The sequence below is a fragment of the Harpia harpyja genome, chromosome 3 (assembly GCF_026419915.1).
Source record: "Harpia harpyja isolate bHarHar1 chromosome 3, bHarHar1 primary haplotype, whole genome shotgun sequence".
NCBI classification, from domain to species: Eukaryota; Metazoa; Chordata; class Aves; order Accipitriformes; family Accipitridae; genus Harpia; species Harpia harpyja.
Genome location: NC_068942.1, coordinates 4,869,288 through 4,891,534, shown reverse-complemented (window position 1 = coordinate 4,891,534; position 22,247 = coordinate 4,869,288). Strand labels below are relative to the sequence as shown.

At 38.1% G+C, this 22,247-nt stretch overlaps 1 protein-coding gene across 3 annotated transcripts in view; it reads right to left on the bottom strand.

Annotated features, from left to right (window-relative positions):
• MAN1A1 (mannosidase alpha class 1A member 1) overlaps positions 1-22,247 on the bottom strand; it is a 151,277-nt gene that overhangs the window by 12,060 nt on the left and 116,970 nt on the right. For all 3 annotated transcript variants that reach the window (XM_052781210.1, XM_052781212.1, XM_052781213.1), the window contains exons 6-8: positions 18,682-18,805; positions 16,228-16,321; positions 12,072-12,187 (exon numbers count right to left, since the gene is read on the bottom strand). In XM_052781210.1, the coding sequence (XP_052637170.1) occupies positions 12,072-12,187; positions 16,228-16,321; positions 18,682-18,805 (334 nt within the window). The remainder of the gene's footprint in view (positions 1-12,071; positions 12,188-16,227; positions 16,322-18,681; positions 18,806-22,247) is intronic.

The window sequence follows — 22,247 nt, the reverse complement described above, 5'->3', positions numbered from 1 at the left end:
AAAGAAAAGATTGTAGTTATTTCTTCCCCTTTAAACATCTGTAAAGGTTGTTTTTATAAGCATGAAAAATCTTCTCTGAACTAGAAGCATCAGCAGAATAACTGGACAAGTTTACTTACTAAGTAGTTTTTTTTGTGCCAAGAATGTCACGTTGAAAACTACACTTTGTTTTCCACTAATATTAGTGCAAAGCACTTAGAAAGGATGTTTTCTGCCCAGCTCCAGACCCACGATTGGCTCAGAAAACTCCTCCATCCCTTTGTTTCCTCCTTGATTGTATGTTTTTAGCACTAGGTACCTAATGAAAAGCATACCTAAATTTTAAAGCAGCAGTAAATAATGAAGATTCCTGTGCTTTAAACAAATCCTGCATAATTTAACCTATAAAAAGAGGAATTAAATATGAAAGGGGAATGGTGGGAGAACAGTTTCCTTCAGCATCCAAACCACAGACCCCGCTGTGGAAGATGAAAGAATTACAGAGGCTGAGTAGATGTTGAGCTAATTGGTGGTTGTGTATTCCAAGTGCATATAAAAAAAGCTTTTCTGTCAGGTTGGGAAACTAGTAGCAGAATATATAGGTACTTTTTTTAAAAATAATGTTCTTTAAAACATGTCTTTTGTGCTCATTTGGGTATAAAATATTTGAATTTGTAATTGAAGAATTGACAGAACAGAGTTCAAAGAACCTGCTACAAAATGTATTAATGCATAAACAGGCAAAATTAGTGAGAAGACAGAAATAATTGGAAAACTTCCAGAATCTTTCAGGGTGCTGTTTGCATTTTTATTAAACGGTTTATATTTTGTAATAGGATGCCTTATTGTTAAAAACACACAACAATTTGGTGGGAAATAGCTTTCAGACTACTTACGCATTCTAAAAAATAAGCTACCTAAACCCAAGTTCAGAAATGAAAACCTTTTAATTTAATGAGATTTCATTAAACCTTTCAGCATGGTATCCCCATCTCACCAAATCAACAATTCTGGCAATAGTTGGTAAGTCTACCAGTCACTTAGCTGTTGAGTCAGATTTTATTTAAAAAAGAAACAAATATAAAAATAGATTGATGACTAAATTTACCTATATTGTGTTTTTTTTAGTAAAGAATTAATGAAAGAGAATGAAGTATTACTGTACCTGACAGAAATAATGGTAATCATGTACCTTCAGAACTATAGTAACTAGACCAGAGTTGATTCTTGTAGTATGAAAATGGATTTTATGATACCAATTAAGTCTTTCAGAGCTTTTTTTCCCCCTCTTTTGGCTCAAGATTAAAGTTCAGGCTGAAAAAAGATGACTTCCACTTGGGAAATTTTAAAATTATTCTAACAAACTGGTGTTAAGAAAATAACAAATTGATGTTAATTGATGCTAAGAATGTCACAAAATAAAAATATATTTCCAAATTAATTATTCATGTTTAGTAAAGCAAATCATCTTGGTTTTATAAATGGGTCCTATTAAGAACTAGTACATATGCCTATTAAGAGTTATTTTTATTATGTAAGCATCTTATTTAAAGCTATTTTTATTAGGTAATTATTTGATGTATTACAGACTCTCAAATTGCCTTGTCGTACTTTGTACAGTCATGGGTCCCTGAGTGCTAGTTAATACCTCTACCAATGTATATACCTTTATTAACAGCATGCTAGGCAACTAATCATTTCTACCTAAACACGAAATCCAAATAACCTTCAGAAGCCATAAGTCCAAGTGTGTCGAACCTGCACGTCCATCAGCACTCAACAAACTCATTCTGGGAGGCAGGAAAACAAATGCTGTAACTTGGTAAAGCCTAAACTTCATTTGAAGTTATATGCTTATAAAGTAATAGTTTGTAGAAGTTACATGACTTAAGCAAACTAACCTCAACCGAACAGCTTTCGTAAAGCCTGACAGGCAGAGGAGCGTCCCTTCCCAGAGGGCCGGTAGCTCTTTTTGTGGTACTGGGCAGTGCACCAGCAGAGCGCACAAAACCACTGCCGGGGAGCTTACTGTGCGACTGGCAAAAGCTTCAGCTAAATCAGAGAAGTTTCTTTGTGGGCCATTTTGGGGCTGAGCTAGACAACTGTTTTTGTCAGAAATAGGTTTCCCTTCTCGCATCACTATTCATCCATCCTCCAACTGAGAATAGAGAGACTAGCCGCTTGCCCTGAAACAACATTCTCCAAAGGCTTGCTAACGAATTTGCCGTATGAAAGTTGCATGAAGTTTGGAATAATTCCAGCATGGCATCGAAGTGTGAGATTATAATGAATTTTTTAGGTGTGTTCCAGTTGTTTCAGGAACTCAACATAAAAAACAAAAGTTATTATAAAAACCCAGCATATTTACAAAAACCTCAAAAATGTAAATGCTTTTCATCTTAAAAAAAAAAAGTATCACCTGCACGAGTAGAACCTATAAAAGAAACTCCCCAACATTAACTATCGATGAATGTATTCATTGAAATTTTGAACTCCTGCAAACAGCATTTGCAGCATTAAGACGTGGTAAAACCTTCCTTTTCCCCACAAGTCCAACGTAACGATAGTTTAACTTCAGAGTTTACTTCCAAATGTTGTTAAAGCACTAATTCTGGAATGTATGTTTGTATAATGCATTTGTATAATGCCTTAGTATAATAAAATATTTTCAAAGTAAACAATAAACAAAAATCCGTACTCTTTCAATTATCAATTCTGAATCTATACCCAAACTGCCAAAGTGTCACCTATCATCCATCTATTGGAAATTCACAAAACTGCCATTCACATTTTTAATATTGTGGTTATAATATAATGGTACATACTTCAGTGAGCAGCATATCAAAATATTTTTCAGTGATTTTCACAAAGGCTGTAAGCGCCATCAGGCTGGACTGAACTTTCTGAAAGACATTCATTTTTTTAAACAAGCTTGAGGTCCAGAGCAGGACTAAATTGCTAGCTGGAATACACGCACAATTGTTGTAAGTATAAAAAAACCTCAAATGCAAAGTTGAGAAAGTACTAGGATGAGGAAGCAAAACTATCAGTTTAAATGAAGATATAATAAAGCTCTCCAAACTTGAGCAGTAGGATGGAAATTCGGCAGGGTTACAATCCCATAGGGAAATGCTACTTGCCATCTGCAGTGCTGTGGGCGCGGTTCTGGCAGGGAAATCAAGTTACTAAACCAAGTTATTATAAAAGGAGAATAAGTAGTATGGTGACAAAGATCCACCCAAGTGAAAAGCTCTGTTTGGTAGAATTAATTCTGAATTTCATACTTAGAATCAATTTACTTTTATTTTGATATAATTATCTACACACTTAAAAACGGGACATGTTTATTTGAATTGCAACTCTATTACAGCTTGGTCCCCACCTATGAATAATTCCTTCCTGCACTGCTTGCAGATCAGGTGGTGTCATATTTATCACTTAAAGCTTATTATTTCATTTCACTGTAATGAATATTCTCAATATAAGCCAATAAACAGTATCTGCAAATAATAAAAAAACCCCTAGAAGAACATGGTCTTTGATTAGCTGAAAATACATTATTGATGGATAATTGTTTGGAGCTGGTACAGTTTTTAAGTAAATAGAAAATTAATTTTACTGTTTTCCAGAATGTATTTCTGCAATTCAAGAGTAATTTCTTTCTTTCCATCAAGGTAAAGCAGAGAAACTGTGCAACATAAAAGGTTACAGTGAAAAAGTGGCTGCAAATGTAAGTTCCCAAAGGGAGCAATAGCAGATGCTACCACCTGGGAGTGACCAAAAAAAAAAAAAAAAAAAATTAAGACAACCTGATTTTAGACTGTCATGGACAAAAAAAGGAGAGGAAGGAAGGGAAACTAAAGGAATATAAACAACATTTGCCAGATATTTAAAGAAATAAATTTACTGCATGTAAAGCTGATATGGCATACCATTTGCAGTGTACCTGCAAGCTCTTGCAGCCAGACTAACTTTTATGGCTGATACAGTTCCTGGCAGTTGGGGGTTTTTGTGCTTTTATGTAAGGCTCTGCTTACAGTCCTCACTGCAATAAAGCCTTTAGCTAAATTACTTTTTTTTTCATCTTGTAGGAAATTATTCCTTCTATACAACTGTGAAAATGCTTGAGCACTCAATTAGAAACACTAACAGTCCCTTTTACAGTTTGAATTGTGACTCAAGTGCACCTTGTATTACTCCTGGCATCTTTCTCATGAGTTCACATGTTAAAATTATGCTCTTGCCTATCTGTCACACTGGAAGAACTGCAGTGAATGAGACATTATGAATTGTTTAGGTTACAGGATTGCACATCGCATGTGTGTGTAATCGCTGTTACTGACAGTACAAAAGAGAAACTCTTCAATTTTTTCCAACCTGATTTCCTTCCCCCTCCTGCTCCCTTTCTTAAGGCAGTATGTTTTGCATTCTCTGCTTATCAGCCCGTTCCTTAAGCTTTACATTACACTGCCGGTCCTCACACTTGCAAAATTAAGTAGAACTGGACCCTCCTAATAAATGCCTATTTTCCTTCATTCAGTTCTTCACTCTAAGCTTTTCACACAGCTTAAACGCTGTCTTCACCACCCCCCTTTCCTCACTCCCCAACTTGATTTTGTGATGGGAAGGCCTTCATTTACCCTTCGACTTGTTTAGGATGTTGAACTGGAGCACTTACAGAGAAACATAGAGGATACAGAACTGAACTCATCTCACTGTTGAAAAGAGTAAAAAAACCCCAATCCACAAGCTTATTTTTAATAGAGGGCATTCTCTTGGTGGATTATGCTGACAGGTAATAAAAATATTAACAGAGATGTCTACAGAGCACAGATGGAGGCTTCTCAGGAAAAACGTTCTGTACCTCAAAGTTGCTCAATTCAAAATAAATGCGCACCACAAAAAAGTTAACTCTGTTAAAGGAGCAAGGATAACAATTTACAAACCTCAAAAAGCAATGTACAACTGCAGTTCTACTTCCTCTAGTACTTCATCATTTTACCTCTCCTTTTACAATAACTCTTTAATTATGATTAATGAATTTCAACGACTACTGCTGTTTTAACACCAAAAAGCAGGTGTTTCATTTCCCACCTCAAGATGTCACTATAGCTGGAGATAAAACTGCCTTTCAAGTCATAGCCATACCTTAATAAATTTGAAACTTCAAAAATATGATCCTAGTTCTAAATTTCCAGGGTTTATAATGTTTGTTTTGGGGATAATTACAACTCCACAGGCTTCTTTACAACAAAGCGCTATAAATTATCTCAGTCCAAACTTCTAATATATTTTTCTTCCCCTAGGAATTTTCTTCATAAACAGTATTTTGACAATTTGAAGCAACAGTGAGCATGAAAGAGAATTCTACCACGTGATATTTCCAATAATTCAAAGATGTATAATGTCAATTGCTTACTTATCTATTTTAATATTTACAGCTTGCACCAATATATTTTATTGCTTTGAAACAGCACACAGCAGGCAAGGCAGGATTATTGTGGATTTGCATGTTGTGAGTTTTTAAGTCCTTTGCCTGTTTTCTTGACTTTAAGTTACTTCCCTCATGTTTCCTCTGTTGAGTTGATCTAATGCAATTGATACTTTTCTTCAGCAATCTTCATAATTCATCAACTTTATCTTTTATCCAAAATTCCAATGAGTTTATTATGAAAAGTTTAAGATTTGCATTGTTGCATTATTACAGCTGTTTTGGAGATGGCAGAAAAACACTGCACTTTTTTATTAAACTTCCTATTTATTAGTTGATTCTGTTTTCTTAAATATCATTCATACAGGTTTTAAATACGTCTTACAAGACGCATGAATCACGTGAAAGCATACAGTCAGAAAAAACTAGGATGGAATAGGAAGTTCAAGCCCTTGTTACAATATTTAAATACTTCTGCCAAAGAAAAGTGCCATCTTCTTATACTGAGGTCCTCACTGCTTACTCAACTGTGCTTTAAAAATCAAAACTGAAATCTGAACACAGAAGAACTTTCATTTGTTTAAACACAATATATAAGAAGCATTTTGAAAGCAGTAAGGCACTTACTGCTTTTAGACTTAAGACGTGTTATACAGACAAGCTTACATGTGAAATGAAATATGAATGCTTATAATGGAGATGCCTAAATTTTTAAAATGGAAACATTGGCAAACATTTAACTACTATGATACCTATCCATCTGATGATTAAAAAGATGATTAAGTTCTAGGGGAAAACTGATAATTTACTTTTGTTTGGAAATCTAATTATGTTCCCCCCCCCGCCCCTAGATCTATTAGTGTCTCTAAAAGCACCAATGCTCTTGCACTAAATGTACTTAATGCTGTCTGCTACCAGAAGGCTAGATTTATTCATATTCTTAAAACAGTATTAATGGAATAGCATGAATCAAAACAAGTCACTCACAAAATGTTACATTATGTATTTTCTGAATATTCTAGAATAAGTACCTACTGCTCCTGACAAGCTTTTTTGCTGTCAGAGAAGGAAGGCAAAATAGCATAAATAGCAAGGACACAGCTGCTCTGACAACAAGAGCAAAGCCACGAGCAAAAAGGGACAATTTGTCTCGCAGGACTTTTCTAGTTAAAATCCTCCTTAGAGTTGTAACAACATTATAGCTTGCTGCTTCTCCTGACAGTCCATAAACAAGCAAACATTTTAATAAGTACTTTCTATAGTCCAAAACATAGACACTGTGCAGTTATAAGTAAATTATTAACAATTTAAAAATCTGCAGAAGCCTGTCTTTAGTCTTGATGCTTTCCGTAAGCAGTTGTAGAGAGCCTCAAAACTCCTGTCAAGAGGAGAAATACAGTGAAGAGACTAAAAAGGAGCAGCGAGTCCTCTGTATGTTCTTGTCTGTTAAGCGTAATGAATCTTGTGCTCCTACATAATACAGCTATACTATCGCTACGTGCAGAACACCAGTGCAGCTGGGTGATAAATATTTTAAACATGACAGCTGACAAAATATGTAAATAAACTGCCTGTTTATTCATTTTTACATGTTTAAGTTATAGACAATACCTCCCCTCCTCCCCCCAAAATATATGCAGTAGGAATGCTGGGCACCCTGCACCAACTGTTTCATTCTGAAGATGGGCTCCTATCGCACCACTCGCCCTATTTATGTGTTTCCTTCAATGCCAAGAAGTGCTCAAGTATTGAATGTTCAATTCATTAATCTACTTTTGGCTTTACCCAGTTATGACAAACTAGTCTAATGGAGTTGTTGCAGTTCTGTCATTGTCCACATCAGTTATGTAGTTTTTAAGATCACTACCATCACAAAGCAAACCACTTCAAGCAACTTAATGGAAACTGCAGTCAGCACAGACCAGCCACCAGACTGTCACCACAGTTAAATGGACCCTCATGAAACTCTGGAGATGAAAATGGCCTATCTGCCAATATCATGTTTTCAGTTTGCTAAGAACACGTTGTTCTCTCCCTCATTTCAATGAGAAAGGAGTCTACATGGATTTGTTTTATCTATCTGAAAGGCTGAAATCTCAACAGCCCCAGAAAACATTCACTACTTAATGCTGACAATTAAATATACCACCCCCCCAACAAAATCAAAACCATATAGCTTCCTCTGGCAGGGTACAAACTGAGTATATCAAGGCTAGTCTCAAAAGTTAGCAATGTGCCAAAAAAAAAAAAATTATAAAAAATTAAAAAGCGATCCTATATATTTTCTGTCTGAATACTCAAAATCCCGAGGCCAAAAGTGACTTTTTCACCTTTTGATACCCACAAAAGTTTACTGCATTCCTTAATTGGCAACTCAGCGTAGCAGCAGGCTGACTTTCAGGAGTGCTGTTGAAATCTGGCAGAGAACAGCCATGGCACTGCTTCACAACACCTACTCTTCTTTGTGTTATTTCCATTGTTTCTACTTTCACGTGCTAGGTTCTCTGAAGATCACTAGTTTTCTTGTTACAATCTTCTAAGCAGTTGTTACCCAGTAAGAAGAAATTAAACAATCTAAATGTCTAAAAGTAAACTACCCTGTGTAAAGGTAAAACTGCAGATCGCAGTGGCTTTACCTCTCTGATACCACAGGGCCACCGTGGGCTGCACTGAACTGAGCTTCTTGGGAAGTGTTGGCAAGAGATTCTCCCTCTTCCTGTGAAGTTCTTCTAGGCTGAGTTACTACTCTCTACAGCCTTTAGATACACCACTTCTCTACAAATACACTGAGGAGGGGATGAAGGCGGCATCAGAGAGAGAAAGAAGAAATATTTAAGATGCAGAAAGCTTGCACCAATGGCCATAAATAAATGCAATGGGAAAATTTGGAAAAGATACCTGACCATTGGACATCAAGTGTGAGACAACCTATTAACAGGAGTAGTGGGAAAACTGCCCTTCAACTTTCAGGGCTGACACACTCAAGAGAGGAGGATTTGACGCAGTTGCTTGTGACACTGCTGTTGCTAGACTAGGTATAAGTGAACCCACAAGGTCCATTTTTGCTCTGAATTATCATGTTCTCTTACTAAACCTACCCAATTGTGTCTCAGAGATCAACTGTGTTAACTGAAAAGAGTGGGATGGTTCCTGTCCCTGACACTTGCAAAGACTGATAGATTATCCTATGGGCAGTTACATCCTCAAAATATGACGAAAAGCTGAATACATGTTTGTTCTGTAACTAAATGTTGCATGCTATCCATTGAAACCAGTTTAAGAAGATCTCTTACTTCCTTTATTATGTGAAACAGGACATTATATGCATTGCTTTTCAAAAGAGAAAAGTAACTTACATTAAAAATACATTCACTTGCCTTTTTGTGCAAATTCTAGGGCTTATGAATCCCTCTGATGGCCTTAAAAATCCATTCATATTATGCTCTGGTATTCAAAACAAGACTATCTCTGTCCCTTTTCCCATCAGAAATAAACTCTTCTTAAATGGCATCAGCCAAATACACATCTTATTCATGGCAAGCAGAAAAAGTTTTTAAATCTAGTTTGACATCTTAGTTATTGCTTTTAATTTAAGCCATGAAACAATCTATAGGTGCAACAAAAATTCTAATAGAAAGAACTCTGTTTTTAATACGAGTTACAGAACAACATAAGAAATAACCCCAAAGCTTTATCTAAATAAATTTCAGCTTTTCACAGTGAACTATAACTCACCATATATTTTCATTTGTGGTTTCTGGATAGCAGAAGATATTGAATTAGGCATCAAACCTTCACATCACTCTTTCAGAATTTGGTGGGTATGTGCTGGACCAAATGGCCAGGAATAATCATGCCGTTCCCTTTGGCGTAGTCTTAAAAAGATTCTGAAAGCGTCAGGGGAAATTTATCTAAGAAAATACGAAGCAGACTCAGAATGCCCAAACCGTGTAGGCTTAGTCATAAAGAAAGACTGCAGCTTGTGCAGACACTTAAATTAGCTTTAATTTAGATAAGTAAGGGATCGATAGCAATAAAGCCAGTATCAGGATGGATTTCAAAACAGGCAAGTTACTCCAGTGAAGAACCTGGCATCTCAACGGGGACCAAACAGTCTGAAGTTTCTGTAAGCAACTTCCCTGCTGTTTCCTGAACAAGCTACATTACAACATCAAGCTGTACCTCCACAGGCTGCATATACACTTTGAGCTTTGGTACACATCTACCTCGGTATAGAAAACAAGAGGACAGGAATACCATTGCTCAGAAAGTACTGGGAATAGCATTCAACCAGCAGCGTGGCGAAATCTAGCACGTATTTAGTGATCATTTGGCCCTCTCAAACACTGATACTCTGGACAGACACGATGCCTGGAGTGCCTAAGAGCTAGTACTACTAAAAAACATTAAGATAATGGGTACTTTAAATCTTAGTCACATGCAGCAGAGCTCAGACCCCGTCACTGATATTGCCACATTTGGTGATGCTGCTGACCAGACAATTCTGCTCCTGCAGCTCGATCCCGAGCAGGGAGAAGTGGCCGCGCAGAGCGGTGGCCATCACCACTTCTGCTCCCCGCTGGGACCTCGCGATGCCTGCGACAACTTTTGTACCCGAGGAGGCTGTTACCCTGGTATAGCCAAGGTGCGAGTTTAAACAAAGCCACGCTGCTGTGCCCCGCACGGACGCACCTCGGAGCGCTCCCGTCCCTCTTTCCCGACGGCCAGCCAACAGCAAGTAGCTCTCGACCCGCCGGGCGGTTCGGGCTGGCTCGGGAGGGACCCAGGCACACCGCCACCATGCAGCCGCCATGGGGCTCGTGTGGCCTAAGGCAAGAGAGATGTACCTCGCTCCAGCTGTGCTCAGGACAGGGGCAGGTGAACCTTCAGCCTCGGTAGGAGCAGCCCAGCGCTGGCCATCGAGGCATCGGGCTCTCTCGGACCCTCCGTCGTCAGCTGGGATCAACGCGCCCCTGCTGCTCCCCAGCTTGACGGGAGGCAACGCGCTGACGGTCCTGCCAACGAGGGTGACGGTCGCACCGCATTTGGGATATTCTACCTGCGGCGGTTTCCAGAATAGCTGTCCTAGCAAAAGCACGGTCTTCTACCGCATGACGTCTATGCACTAGCACTTACCCTGTGTAAGAACGTATTAAAAAGAAAAACCTGACAACATTAAACCAGCAGAAGTAGAAGACTAGAAGCAGCTTTGAGGTGCTTCAAAATGCCGTCCATGGTAAGATGAATTGATATCGTATTATCAGACACTTTGTTCTCTCTTTTTGGCTGCCAACCTAATGGCTGAGCTATTACAGTATCACTGTTCTTACGTTACAGCCTCAAATGCACTCAAACCTAATTTAAAATCCACCTTTTGCTCTGAAGCTGAAACCACGTTAGCGGTGAAAATGAGGCTGACTGCATCCAAATCTGCACTTACAAAATTAAGGGCAGGATTTTCTTAGCAGAGGATACTCAGCCGTCAAATTTACCAGAGATCACACCCTCCCTCAAATCATCATATATGACTTTTCTCCCTAATGAAAAAAAAGATAGTTGCAATGAACCAGGGTCGTTATTTTTTTAATGTCACCACTTTCTGCGGTATGGGAAGTGAAAGGAGACTTAGGCCTCTTCCCTAGGGACAGTGCATTTCCAGATGTATGAAAGAATAAGCAGATATTGCTTAGCATCTCGAAGCCTTGTCTACAGAGGCACTGTACATACATACAGTTAGTAAGAGATAAAAGTCCTGGCCCTGGAGAGCTTCCAGTCAAAACAGATGAAAGGATGGGGAAAAAAGAAGTAATATTATCCTCTTTTTTTAATATATATATATATATATATATATATATGAAAGCAAAGAACCAAGAAAATAGGTCATTTGCCCAAGACTGGAAGGAAAGCCTGTAAATATGAATTTAAACTTAATACTTCTGAAGTCTCAATCTAGTGTCACAAAACCATTATTTCTCCCAAAACAGCACATTAAGGAAATACCATTAATAACAAAGCAAACTGCAGACCAGAAAGATCATAAATAAAATACCACATAGAAATGTAAGTATGAACAATTCTGATTTTTGAAAACTTTCTCTTGTGTCCTATTTGAAGCTGGCAAATATATGTCTCTTGTAACAAAAAGCCATTGTGCAACAAAACCTTCTATTTTCATTTATAATTATCTACCACAATATATGGATCCCTGTGTTGACCACAGTCAAAATACTCTAACGGCTGAAATATGAGGTCAAAACGCAAGAGAGGAACTCCCTCCTGGACATAAGGAAAAAGGACAAAAGGAATATATTTAGGGAAGTCTGAGGAAAAAAGAATTGAACTTGTATCTGAGAGCTACTTGTGGATGCATTTTTTGTTGCGTATTTTATACTTTTCTCCTCCAGTATCAAGCGAGAACTGACTGTATTGCAGTTGGAAAAAAAATAGCTATACTTCAAGACTCTCCCCTTTCCCACAGTATCTGTATTCCTCTAGCATTTATATTTGATGAAGTCTTTTTAAAAGAGAAACTAATTCTTAAAAAAACCCCACACTGTGGTGGCAAAGACATAAATCTCTCACATTGTCCCCAAAGCCTGTCTCTTTAGGATTATTATAGATTAGATTATTATGGAAAGGAAGACTTAAATATCTTATTTACCTGAACAGCATCATAATACATTTTCTTGCCTTCTTCATCTGTCTTGTCCGACATCAGCCAGGCCTTGAGCAAATATTCATAAAAGCTATCCCCAAGCCCTCCAATGGAGACGTGATCTTAAAAGGGAAGAAAGAGATTGAACAGCAATTTCATCTTCAGCCTGGGCAATAAAATACAATTACAGTTTGAAACAGTGCGTTTAATGATCTCGTCCTACAACAATCTTTAATAAATGTAAGCCTGGAACCTCAGGAAAAACTTAACTGGTATATACAGGCAATTATTTCTTTAATTGCTAACTTTTTCATCAAGCTAAAGCACCATAGTTATTTAATATCCACAGCATGCCACAGGAGTTCATGGCAAAGAAACAAGAATTTATATGTTTAACATCTAATTCATGGAGTCTTTTCCATACAAAAATGTGTTAATCTAAGTTCTTTTTTTCTAAACCCAGGAAAAGAAGTAGAAAAAATGCTCCGTTTAAGTCACTTTGTAAAAAAGGCCAAAATGTTTTAGCTCCTTACTGCAGCGTTGAATTTCAGGTTATTTAATGGTATTTCAAAATGCCTACCCATACGTTTAAAAATAATACTACGTTTTTGAACATCTGGCTGCTCTCAGAACTCAGCAGTGGTTCTGGAAGGAAAAAAAGAAAAAAACAAACCAAAACACTTTGCTACACCTACAGAGGATTATTGCTAGCACACTGCTTTATTCTACCCGATGCTTACTAAATGAAATGATCTAGTACTACAGATGCTGTGATTATTCAACTGCACATGTTTAGGACATGACTCTGCAAACACTAATACCACACAAGTCAGACCGTTCAGTGTCAGTTGCACCAGTGATGTGAGACGTAGTGATGCTCTCAGCTGCCTGCACAAGGCTGCACTCACTTGCTGTCCAGGAGCCTAAAAGATTCTTGGCAAGATTTTAATGGGCTATCATGATTTCAACATAGATCCCCTAAACACATGAAGTACTAAAACTATATATATATGTAAAGCGTTTCTCTAAGCTCCATTAAACGAAGAACACTAGCTAGAGGTTTTCTTTTTTAAGTTGGTGCTGCCTGGTAACATTAAGGGATCTGGTATTGATCGAGTCTTCAGCGAAAGGATTTCAAAGTGCTTTACCAGGACTACTCATTTATAACCCTCAATTTTACAGCGAGGAAGGGGTCTGCTAATTCCACCCGAGACATCCAGGATGGAGATGTGGTTACGTATATCACGCAGCAAGTCCATGAGTCATACCGCAAAATTCTGGGCATGAGAAAAGCAAAACACGCATGGGGTAATCCAGGCTCATAAAGCGAGATGCAGAAGGGTTAGTGGCACAGAGCTCACGCTTCCCAACATCTAACTCTGATCTTAGCTTCAAAGTTATGCCTCTGTTGGTGGAATTCAAAAGAACACAGAGAATTTATTTTTAAACTCCTTAGTATCTTCTCTTCATGGAACGCCTCCTTTCACCTTCTGAATAGTTTGCAAAGCCATACAAATGTAGAAGATATACATTCTTCTAGTCAAACTTTATTAACAGTGTCTTTTTCCTCCACTAGCCTGTGACATACAAAAAATAATTTAGCTTTCCAAACGTATCCTGTCCCTTTGGCTAACAAATACATTGTACCATCAAACCTGGGTTATAAATGGCTTTTTTCCCCCCTTCCTCTTCTGAATGAGATGTTACATTTCTGGAAAGAATACACCATTTATTTAATTAAATGTTCATGATCCAAAAGGAAAAGAGGCTTCTTAAAAAAAATGAGAACATTTTTTATGATCAAGGGCTGATCTTTGAACAGCAGCATTTAAATGACCTTTACGGTTTCCTAAATAAATTACCATAGAAACCTCTGACATTTGCAAACTAAATAGCACAAGCACAGTTTCATCAATAATAAGCCCTGTTATTATATACATTATTGCAGTAGACAAATCCAATTGACGCACGCTGCAGCAAATCACTGTCAGTTTACTGTCAAAATAACAAGGGCTAAATGAATTTACAAGAACAATGGCAGTGATCCAGCAGTGTCCTTCACAGTTACAGCATTGCTAGAGAAGAAACGTTCAGAAACTATACCTCCCTCCCCACTTGCCGTTTGAGAGATAATACTTCTGTCTTGTACCAATTAAGAGTCTAGGGTTTTGGGTTTTTTTCCTTTTGTAATCCGCTGAAAACAGCCTAGAAAAGCAATCTCAAATAAAACATCTCTCAAGTCTTACATTCTGATCTTCTACTATGGGAAAAAAAATTAATACATCACTGTCTGCGAACGGAGGCAACTGAATTGGAAGAGATGCAACAAGATGCTTTTGCTGCTTCAGCATGCTAGGGGCTGACCTGCATCACCATCTGTGTCCGTCATTTCCATGTGCAGGAAGCTACTGCCTTGTCAATACGACGTGTTACTGGAAAGCAACGCTGGTATAAACTCTAGGTTTTCTTGTGCACACCAACAAAAACTGGCATTTATGTGAACGAGGACTACATAAGACACAATTATACTAAAAAAAGGGAAGTGGCAAAGGCCATAAGGCAGACTAAGTGACTGCTTTAAAGTAAGTAAGGCAGAGCCACTAATGGTGTCAGCTACTAGAAAGATCTGCTCTCATGCAGCTCACCCAAAAGCTGAGTTTCTGTGGCTGACTGAAGCCGAGGAAGGAGGTAACTGACCTGGCTCGCAGATGCTGAGGTGGCCTTCTAACCAAACCCAGTGCCTGCTGCTGTAGGATCAACGCTTCCAGTGGAGGTTTTAATGTTTTACAAAGCTGTGCTAAACCAACATGGGTAACAAGTGGGCACACATCTCTCAGATCTGTAAATGGATGTCAGAGTTTACACCAACATGCCAACCGGAGTTGATGGTTACGCATGCTGAGCTGCCACAGGCCTTGTGGCACGGTGACCTGAAGGAAGCCTCACAGCGTAGCAGGCTAGAAGGCTTTCTAAAGTGACGGGCATACTCCTAATTCCTAAAGGGAAAAGGCCTTTGCCTTGATGGGACAATACAACTGAGCAGCACAACCTTTTTGGACATCTTTTTCATTCAGAGAGTGACACAAAGCATTCAAAAATATATTTTATTCAATAAAACAGTCGTGCTTTGCCTTTGCAAAAATTATCTTATCTATCCAGACTATGGCCAGTCCCATAAGGACTCCAGAACCTCACTTCCACCTTAGCTGCATCCTAAACAAACTGTTATATTCAAAAACTTCTCCAGTCCTTTCCCTCTCTTGTATTGTCTAACCAGCTCCAACACCGATAATCTACAGGACCATCTCATCTGACCGTGTCTTTTCAGACCACGACAGTGTATCTTGCTTGGTTTCTTTCAATAATGCTGGGAGGAAAAAGTACGAGAACACTGAATCACATGAATGGGATGGTGGTAGACAGAAGTAGGAAAAGTGGAAAAAGTAGGATCTCTACAATCGCGATCCTGCACACTACGTAGGCTTTGAACATGTTAGGAAGATCGGAGAAGGCAATGTACAACAAGAAAAGGCTCAGTCATCAGGAAGGGGCTAAGAAGTTCAAATACTTCAAAAGCATTTAATGATACCCTTTCCCTTCTAATTTTGGTGTCTCCAGTAATGGTTCCAAGGGGATTAATGCCATGACACGGTTCTGTTTAGTTTGCTTCCTCAGTTGTTGGCATTAAACTTCAACAGAAGTCACAGCTGGTATTAACAGGAAAGACTTTTGGGTTTTTTTTTATATTCAGTGGAGCCACGCCACTCTAAAAATATGGAATTTGATTCAGACGAGCCGACAATGTTTCCTTAAACAGCTACTTTAGAGAGCACTTTAGATTTTTGAATAAAAGGCTTTTGTAGTCTACAAATTCCTTTCCAAAATGATACATATTCAGACATTTCCTGGCTTGCAGAAGCCATACTGAAAGATCAAAGAAAAATACATCAAAAAACAGCAAGTAGGATTATTATTTTTATATTTGTAGTAGTTTTTACATTGTACAGAACCTCAGATACAATGTGAAGTTTTTACACTTTATAAAAATTCTTTTTATATATATATATACACAAAAGACATGTAACAGCGATTGAAAGAAGTTAATAACTGTGAACAGCACACTGATAGACAGGTCATAGTACCAAAGAAGTGATCTACTTACGCTGGCCCCATTGGCCACTGCTGGGATTCAGATAGTTGGGGTAAAGGCCCTCTGGTTTATCCAGTCGATTTAGAACTTTTCGAATATTCATTACCTATTGGAAGGGTACAAAACACTAAGCACTGATCCATTTTTCCCCCCCAAAATTAAACAGTGTCGGTACAAAAGTCTTAAAGCGCAAATATCCCTAAAAATAAAAAAAATAGTCTTGTTCAACACGTATACCTGAATACCTCTGTGTAATCATGTTACTATTAAAAAAGATCCTCTAAGCTGATATCGTCACGTAAAGGAGCTCCTCAAAACCTCGAGTTTCTGTGTCAAGTGTCGGTAATGAAACAACACACCAGAAGCAAGGTCCGAAGTTCGGGACTTGCCATACAAAGCGTCTTTCCCCTCCACAGCATACCGAAATTCACGGAGGCTAGTTGCCTTAACTAAGCTCAGCTACTTCGTATATTCCTCATATACCCAAATCAGAAGTGGTATTAAATATTAAGCCCATCACATAGTTCAGATGCAGAAGTGAATTGTAAAGCAGTTTTGCCTGGAAAGGAAAGCACCGCTGGAGCTAAGCTTCATCCAGCCAGCCTGCCCAGCAGGAACCCACGCAGCCCCGAGCGCTCCGCCGGCACTGTTAAGGAGCTCGCTACAAATGAGAGGCCTGGGGAAACAATTACAGTCCAGATGCTCTGCAGCTGGAGTCATTCAGCAGCACAATCCATTGCAGGGCACATGAAATAATTTATACTGAATTTTTAACATTCACAGAAAAAGCAAACGTAGCAACTTGGGAGAATGAAGATCCTGAGCACCACAGACCAGAAATCGTAACAAAAAGGTACTGACAGTTTCATTATAACACACTGAATGCCTAGAGATCAAGTGAACTAGCTGCTGAGAAAGAAGATAAATTAGCTTACACCAAGCTGCAGAAGGATTTCTGTTGTGGTACACAAACTGCCTTCTGCATCTTGACACTCCATTGCTAACAGTCATTGCCCAAATGCAGACTGCGAGTCCTAGACCTCATTTAATGAATTCTTCTATGAATTCTTCCATGCAAAGCTTACTCCAGTGTTTCTTCATCAAGCGTACCAGCCCTGGAATGGCTTGCCTCGGAGGGCTGTGGAATCACCACCTCTAAAGCATTTTAAAAGCAGCTTACACAAACAGATTTCCAGCATCTTGCAGCTATAGCTCAATGCCACTTTGGAAGAGAACCATAGGCTAGGATTTTTAAACATACACACTTTCATCACACTTTAACTGTCTCTTAGTAGAACAGATGTTATACATTAAATTACCATAAATGTCACAAGATAATTAAGTTATATAGTAAGTTTGTTTCTGTTTTTTCCTGGGTGCTGCCACCCACCCCATCCCTCCCCCTCAGTTCAGATCTGTTTAAGAGAAACTCCATCTTTAGATTCACCCCTAAATACATTAACATTGCTAGGAGTTTGTTTCACAAAATTTATTCCAGTGCTGACAGTGGTATTGCAGCAAAGTCATTCAGTCCTTTAAGTCTGGTACAACTAGTATTCATTTTAGATTTGACCACTGCTTTTAAATCTACCGCTAAACATTTGAAATGTCATTATTAATTACATTACTAGATAGATAATATCAATTTTAGCTAGCATGGGGCAGTTGCAGTAAGAATACAAAACCAAAACAAGTGGAAGTTTTAATTAGGAAAAAAAAAGATAAATGATACAGTGTATTATAAAGAACAGGACTTGCTGACTATTTACTCATCGAAAAACAATGCAAAATTGCTTAGGGGGGAATTGAGGGAAGGAGAAGAGGAGTTGCTTTTTTCCATGGCTCACGTAAATAAAAAGTATCCAGAAGACAATGTTATAAAATTTTGGAAGAATTAGTAAGCACAGTAACTGTTTTGTCAAAGGATGTTTTTTTTGTGTTTTTTTTTTTTTTCCTTCCCCCAAAGAAAGTTCAAAGCACATCTCTCAAAGGTCAGTGCAATGGAAGGGCTTTCTGACCTCACTGACAGCAGTGATATTATACAGCATTTTGAAGACTAAACTTGCTGAATTCACACAAAGTAGCCACGGTGCTTTGCTTTCTATAGGCATCACATATTATCCCCAATATGAAGTCAATTTTTGTTTTCACCACATTCAGGTGAAGTACTGAAGAAAGCTCTACGGTCTGATTGTTTAATGTGATACTAATTTAGAACATAAACAGAAATTAAATGTTTTATGGGGCCGAGTAAGTGTTATATACAAGATGATGCATCACAATGATTTTGGAACAGATTTTTGACTTTATAATACGAAAACACACCAAGGTGATTAGGAAAACATCTAGAAAAGATCCACCTCCTGTGACAAATGCTTGTAACTGTGGAAAATCTCTCCCCTGAGATATTAGTCTCCCAACACGTGCTTTATCTTTTACAACATGATTTTGACTGAACAGTCTAACCTTTTCAGCAAAGACAGGATTTCCAGACAGGTGGCTCAAGTGTACAAACTCCAGATGCAAAGTCCCAAATTCTGCCAAAATGCTGCTGCCGCCAGAGGCCCATGGCCAATTTCGACCAATTCCACTAAGATGGGGGGGAAGAGAAATACAGAAAATAACCATGAGCATCTGTAAGTCAATGCTAATAAAATATGACAGGTAGTAGACATACTGTTATCAAGAGAAGTTAATTAATTTAAAATGTACTTAATATCTACGTAAGAAACCATGCTTCAGCAGCCTTCCACGACTTCACCACAGGACTTTGAGTTACTTTGGTCCAGGTCTGCTTAGGCTTGTAAAATCACTTCTTGCAACAAGCCAGTCTTTTAGCTCATGAATAGCTCCATTACACCTATCACTGTACCAGTGTTTCACTGTACGATATCACGTTTAAAGACATTACAAAAAACAGAGTATGAGAAAACATTCTCATACTTCACCTGTTTTCCCTGTATTTAACACAACACTCTCCAGTTCTAACTCTTCCTTCTACAGCGCAATTGTTTATTAACTTAAAATACTGCATATATACAGCATAGGCTTTAAGTACTATGCTTTAAGTACTACATGCAGTATATCGTTCTTAACACCTGAGAATTTAACAGAGTAAGATATGTAAGCGTTGTCTGTCCAGGCAATCTTACCAGGATGGGTAACTTCAGTTTTAATTAAGACCGAAAGATACTTTACAGCAAAATTAATCTCAGGTTTTGTGCTGAGAGTAGAGAAAAGCACATTTATTGCTAAATCCCCACTAGAAACTAAGCTGGTTGAGATTCAGGACAAAAAGTCTGCTGAAGTTTCATTACAAAAAGGTGGGTTTTTTTCCCTTGAAATTTCCAGCAGCAATATTCAGAAACCCCCCTGAAATTAAAGAAAAGCTAGCCAACTTTCTGGAGCATCTAGGTGAATAATGACATATTAGACCAGCATATTATTAGCATGAATGTTAGATATAAATACACTTATTAGGTACTGGAATGTCTTCCTTATTTTCAAGTTGTAAACAGCATTAAACATGCACACACATATAAAAATAAAAATTTAATTTTACTTTTACACATAAGCAGCCACTACAGTCATCAGTTACACTTGCACAACCATAAAAATCGGGTATTCCTCCTGAGCTAAAATGTGAATCATACTATGAAAAAACAAAGCAAAACCCCAAGGAACCCCATCTTTAGTTCATCATGATAGAAGTCCTCTGTTGCATTAAAATTTCTTCTTCAAAAGGTCAAGTATTTATAACTGAAGTTTAACCAATATAATGAAATTAAGGCTCCATTAAATGAATTTCCCCACTAGCTATATTAACACATTATTTTGAGATTTCTGTCACACACACAAAATAAAAACAAGTCATTAAACTTTAAAAGCAGAGTAATGGCTCCAAACAAAGAGCACATTCGTGTTCTACTTAAATATCACGGCTTTAAACTGTGCAACACCTTTGGCTGCCTGGCCTGGAGCTGAAGGCACCGCTGGAACTTACTCAAGTACCACCAAAAATAAACCCAGAATATTACCTACTGATAGGTGGATTTGTATCGTCCCATTTCTGAAGTACCATAGCATCTGTCAAATACTCCCCATAGGTATGCTATAGATTTTCTTTTTCCCAGACCATAAAGCATTGAGTGACTAAGCTTATGCGAGTGCTGAGTGGAGGGAGAACTTGGTGGAGCAAAAGGAAAGAGGAGAGATGCGGCTCCCCTGGCTGACCATAAAGAGGCCGGGACTCGTGGAAGCCCTCTGATGCAAATGATTGCCCAAAACTCCAAAGGAGAAAAATGTTTCTAATCTTCATAGCTGCAGACAAAATCAATGACAGCATGAAATCAGGGTACTGCAAAGATGCACGCAATCGAACTTCGATATGATATTTGTACGATAGAAACAGAACGCAAGTTTTATGGGATCTGAATATCTCATTTTAAGAGCAATCTTACAAAGATTAGAGTGCTTTTTACATTTGATGAAAACAAAAGCAAAGAGAAAAACCCACCTGGCTTACAAGCTGTCTGCACTTCAATCTACCGTGGGTCAGAATTTTTCCAAATGGTGACATAAAAGCGTAAGATATTACAGAAAAATAAGATCAAGGTGAGTACTGCAGACAACATGTCTGGAAACCTCTTATCTACAGAGCAAAGAGCTTACACCTGCAGACTGATTATTCACCCAAGAACAGGCACCATCTCTAGGACACACTGGCCCAAGTCCTGCCTAACTGCTGACTTCTGGGTGAAAATATTTTAGCTTGTTTCCAAATCACCCAGATTAAAAGAGATGACATAACACACTACCGGTAAATAAAGCTCGCTAGGAAAAAAAAAAAAAAAAGAAAAAAAAAGTGAAATATTTCAAGGTTTTTAAAAGTTCCCATGTTATGGTGCAACTGGCAAAAGCCCACTTTTTTTTCTACTAAATTTCTCAATAAATCTCGAAGTGGAAACACTGAGCTGTTTCTGCAGCCAGGCATCAACCAAACTTAGCAGAAAACATAACAAAGTTCCTGCTTGCACTCCACCACAACGTCTGCTCATATCAACACAACCTGTCAACATTCTGATGTACTGCATTTTGTTAACCAGAAAAAATTTCAAGCACAGCTACCGAGAGGTTTTCTGCATGCAGCAATGCGTTTTACCATGAGTGGAAGATTCTTCCTGCTTAAGATGGTTTGAAAACTATAAACTTGCATTCTTTACTCTTAATGCAAGAAAAGTAGAAAAACATCTATGTTGCATCTCTGTAGTATTTAATGTAGCTTTTTTTGTTTCAGTTGGGACAGCTGGTTAGGGGGAAAAAAAAAAAAAAAAAAAGACATCAACATATTTCTGGCAAATCTGCAAAATAATGAGGGTATCTGTTGGTTTAGTCGCAGATGGGGGCTCTAAGCCAAAACTGACAATCTCGTTTCAACAAGTGATAGAACTCAAGAATTGCAATTCAGTGCCTTAACTTTTTCATGCAACCTTCAGCCATGGATGTCCGATATTCTCTCATATATTTCATGTTTGGGAGCAATGAAACAGGTAAGTGTTCCATATTCCCCCATACTAACTGCACCAGCCACAGTATTGCTTCTGGTTCCATTTAACTCTATCTTTATTTTAAGGTGATAGTCCAGCATGCACGGCTAGAGACATTGCTAGAGCCCAGGAGATACTCAACAAAGCTCTCAGCATACAGAATGAGAGATGTTTCATACTCTCTGACCTTTTTTGACCAGGGAAAGTAGACTTTGGCTCTTGTTTAACAGTCTCTTGGCTTAAAAAAAGGAAACTGAAGAGGGTGCTCTCCCCCCCGCAATTTTCCTAAATATTGTATGCTTTTAAACAGAACAGACAGACCTTAAGCAAGAGAGAACCTGAACAGATGAAGAAATATGGTGAAATGGAAAAAGACTTCTGTGTCAAGGATTATAAACAATAAGTACATTTATAAATGACATGAGATGCCCTAGAAAATAACATGCAATAAATTAAGTGTAATAGCTCAGTAAATCTTAATAACCA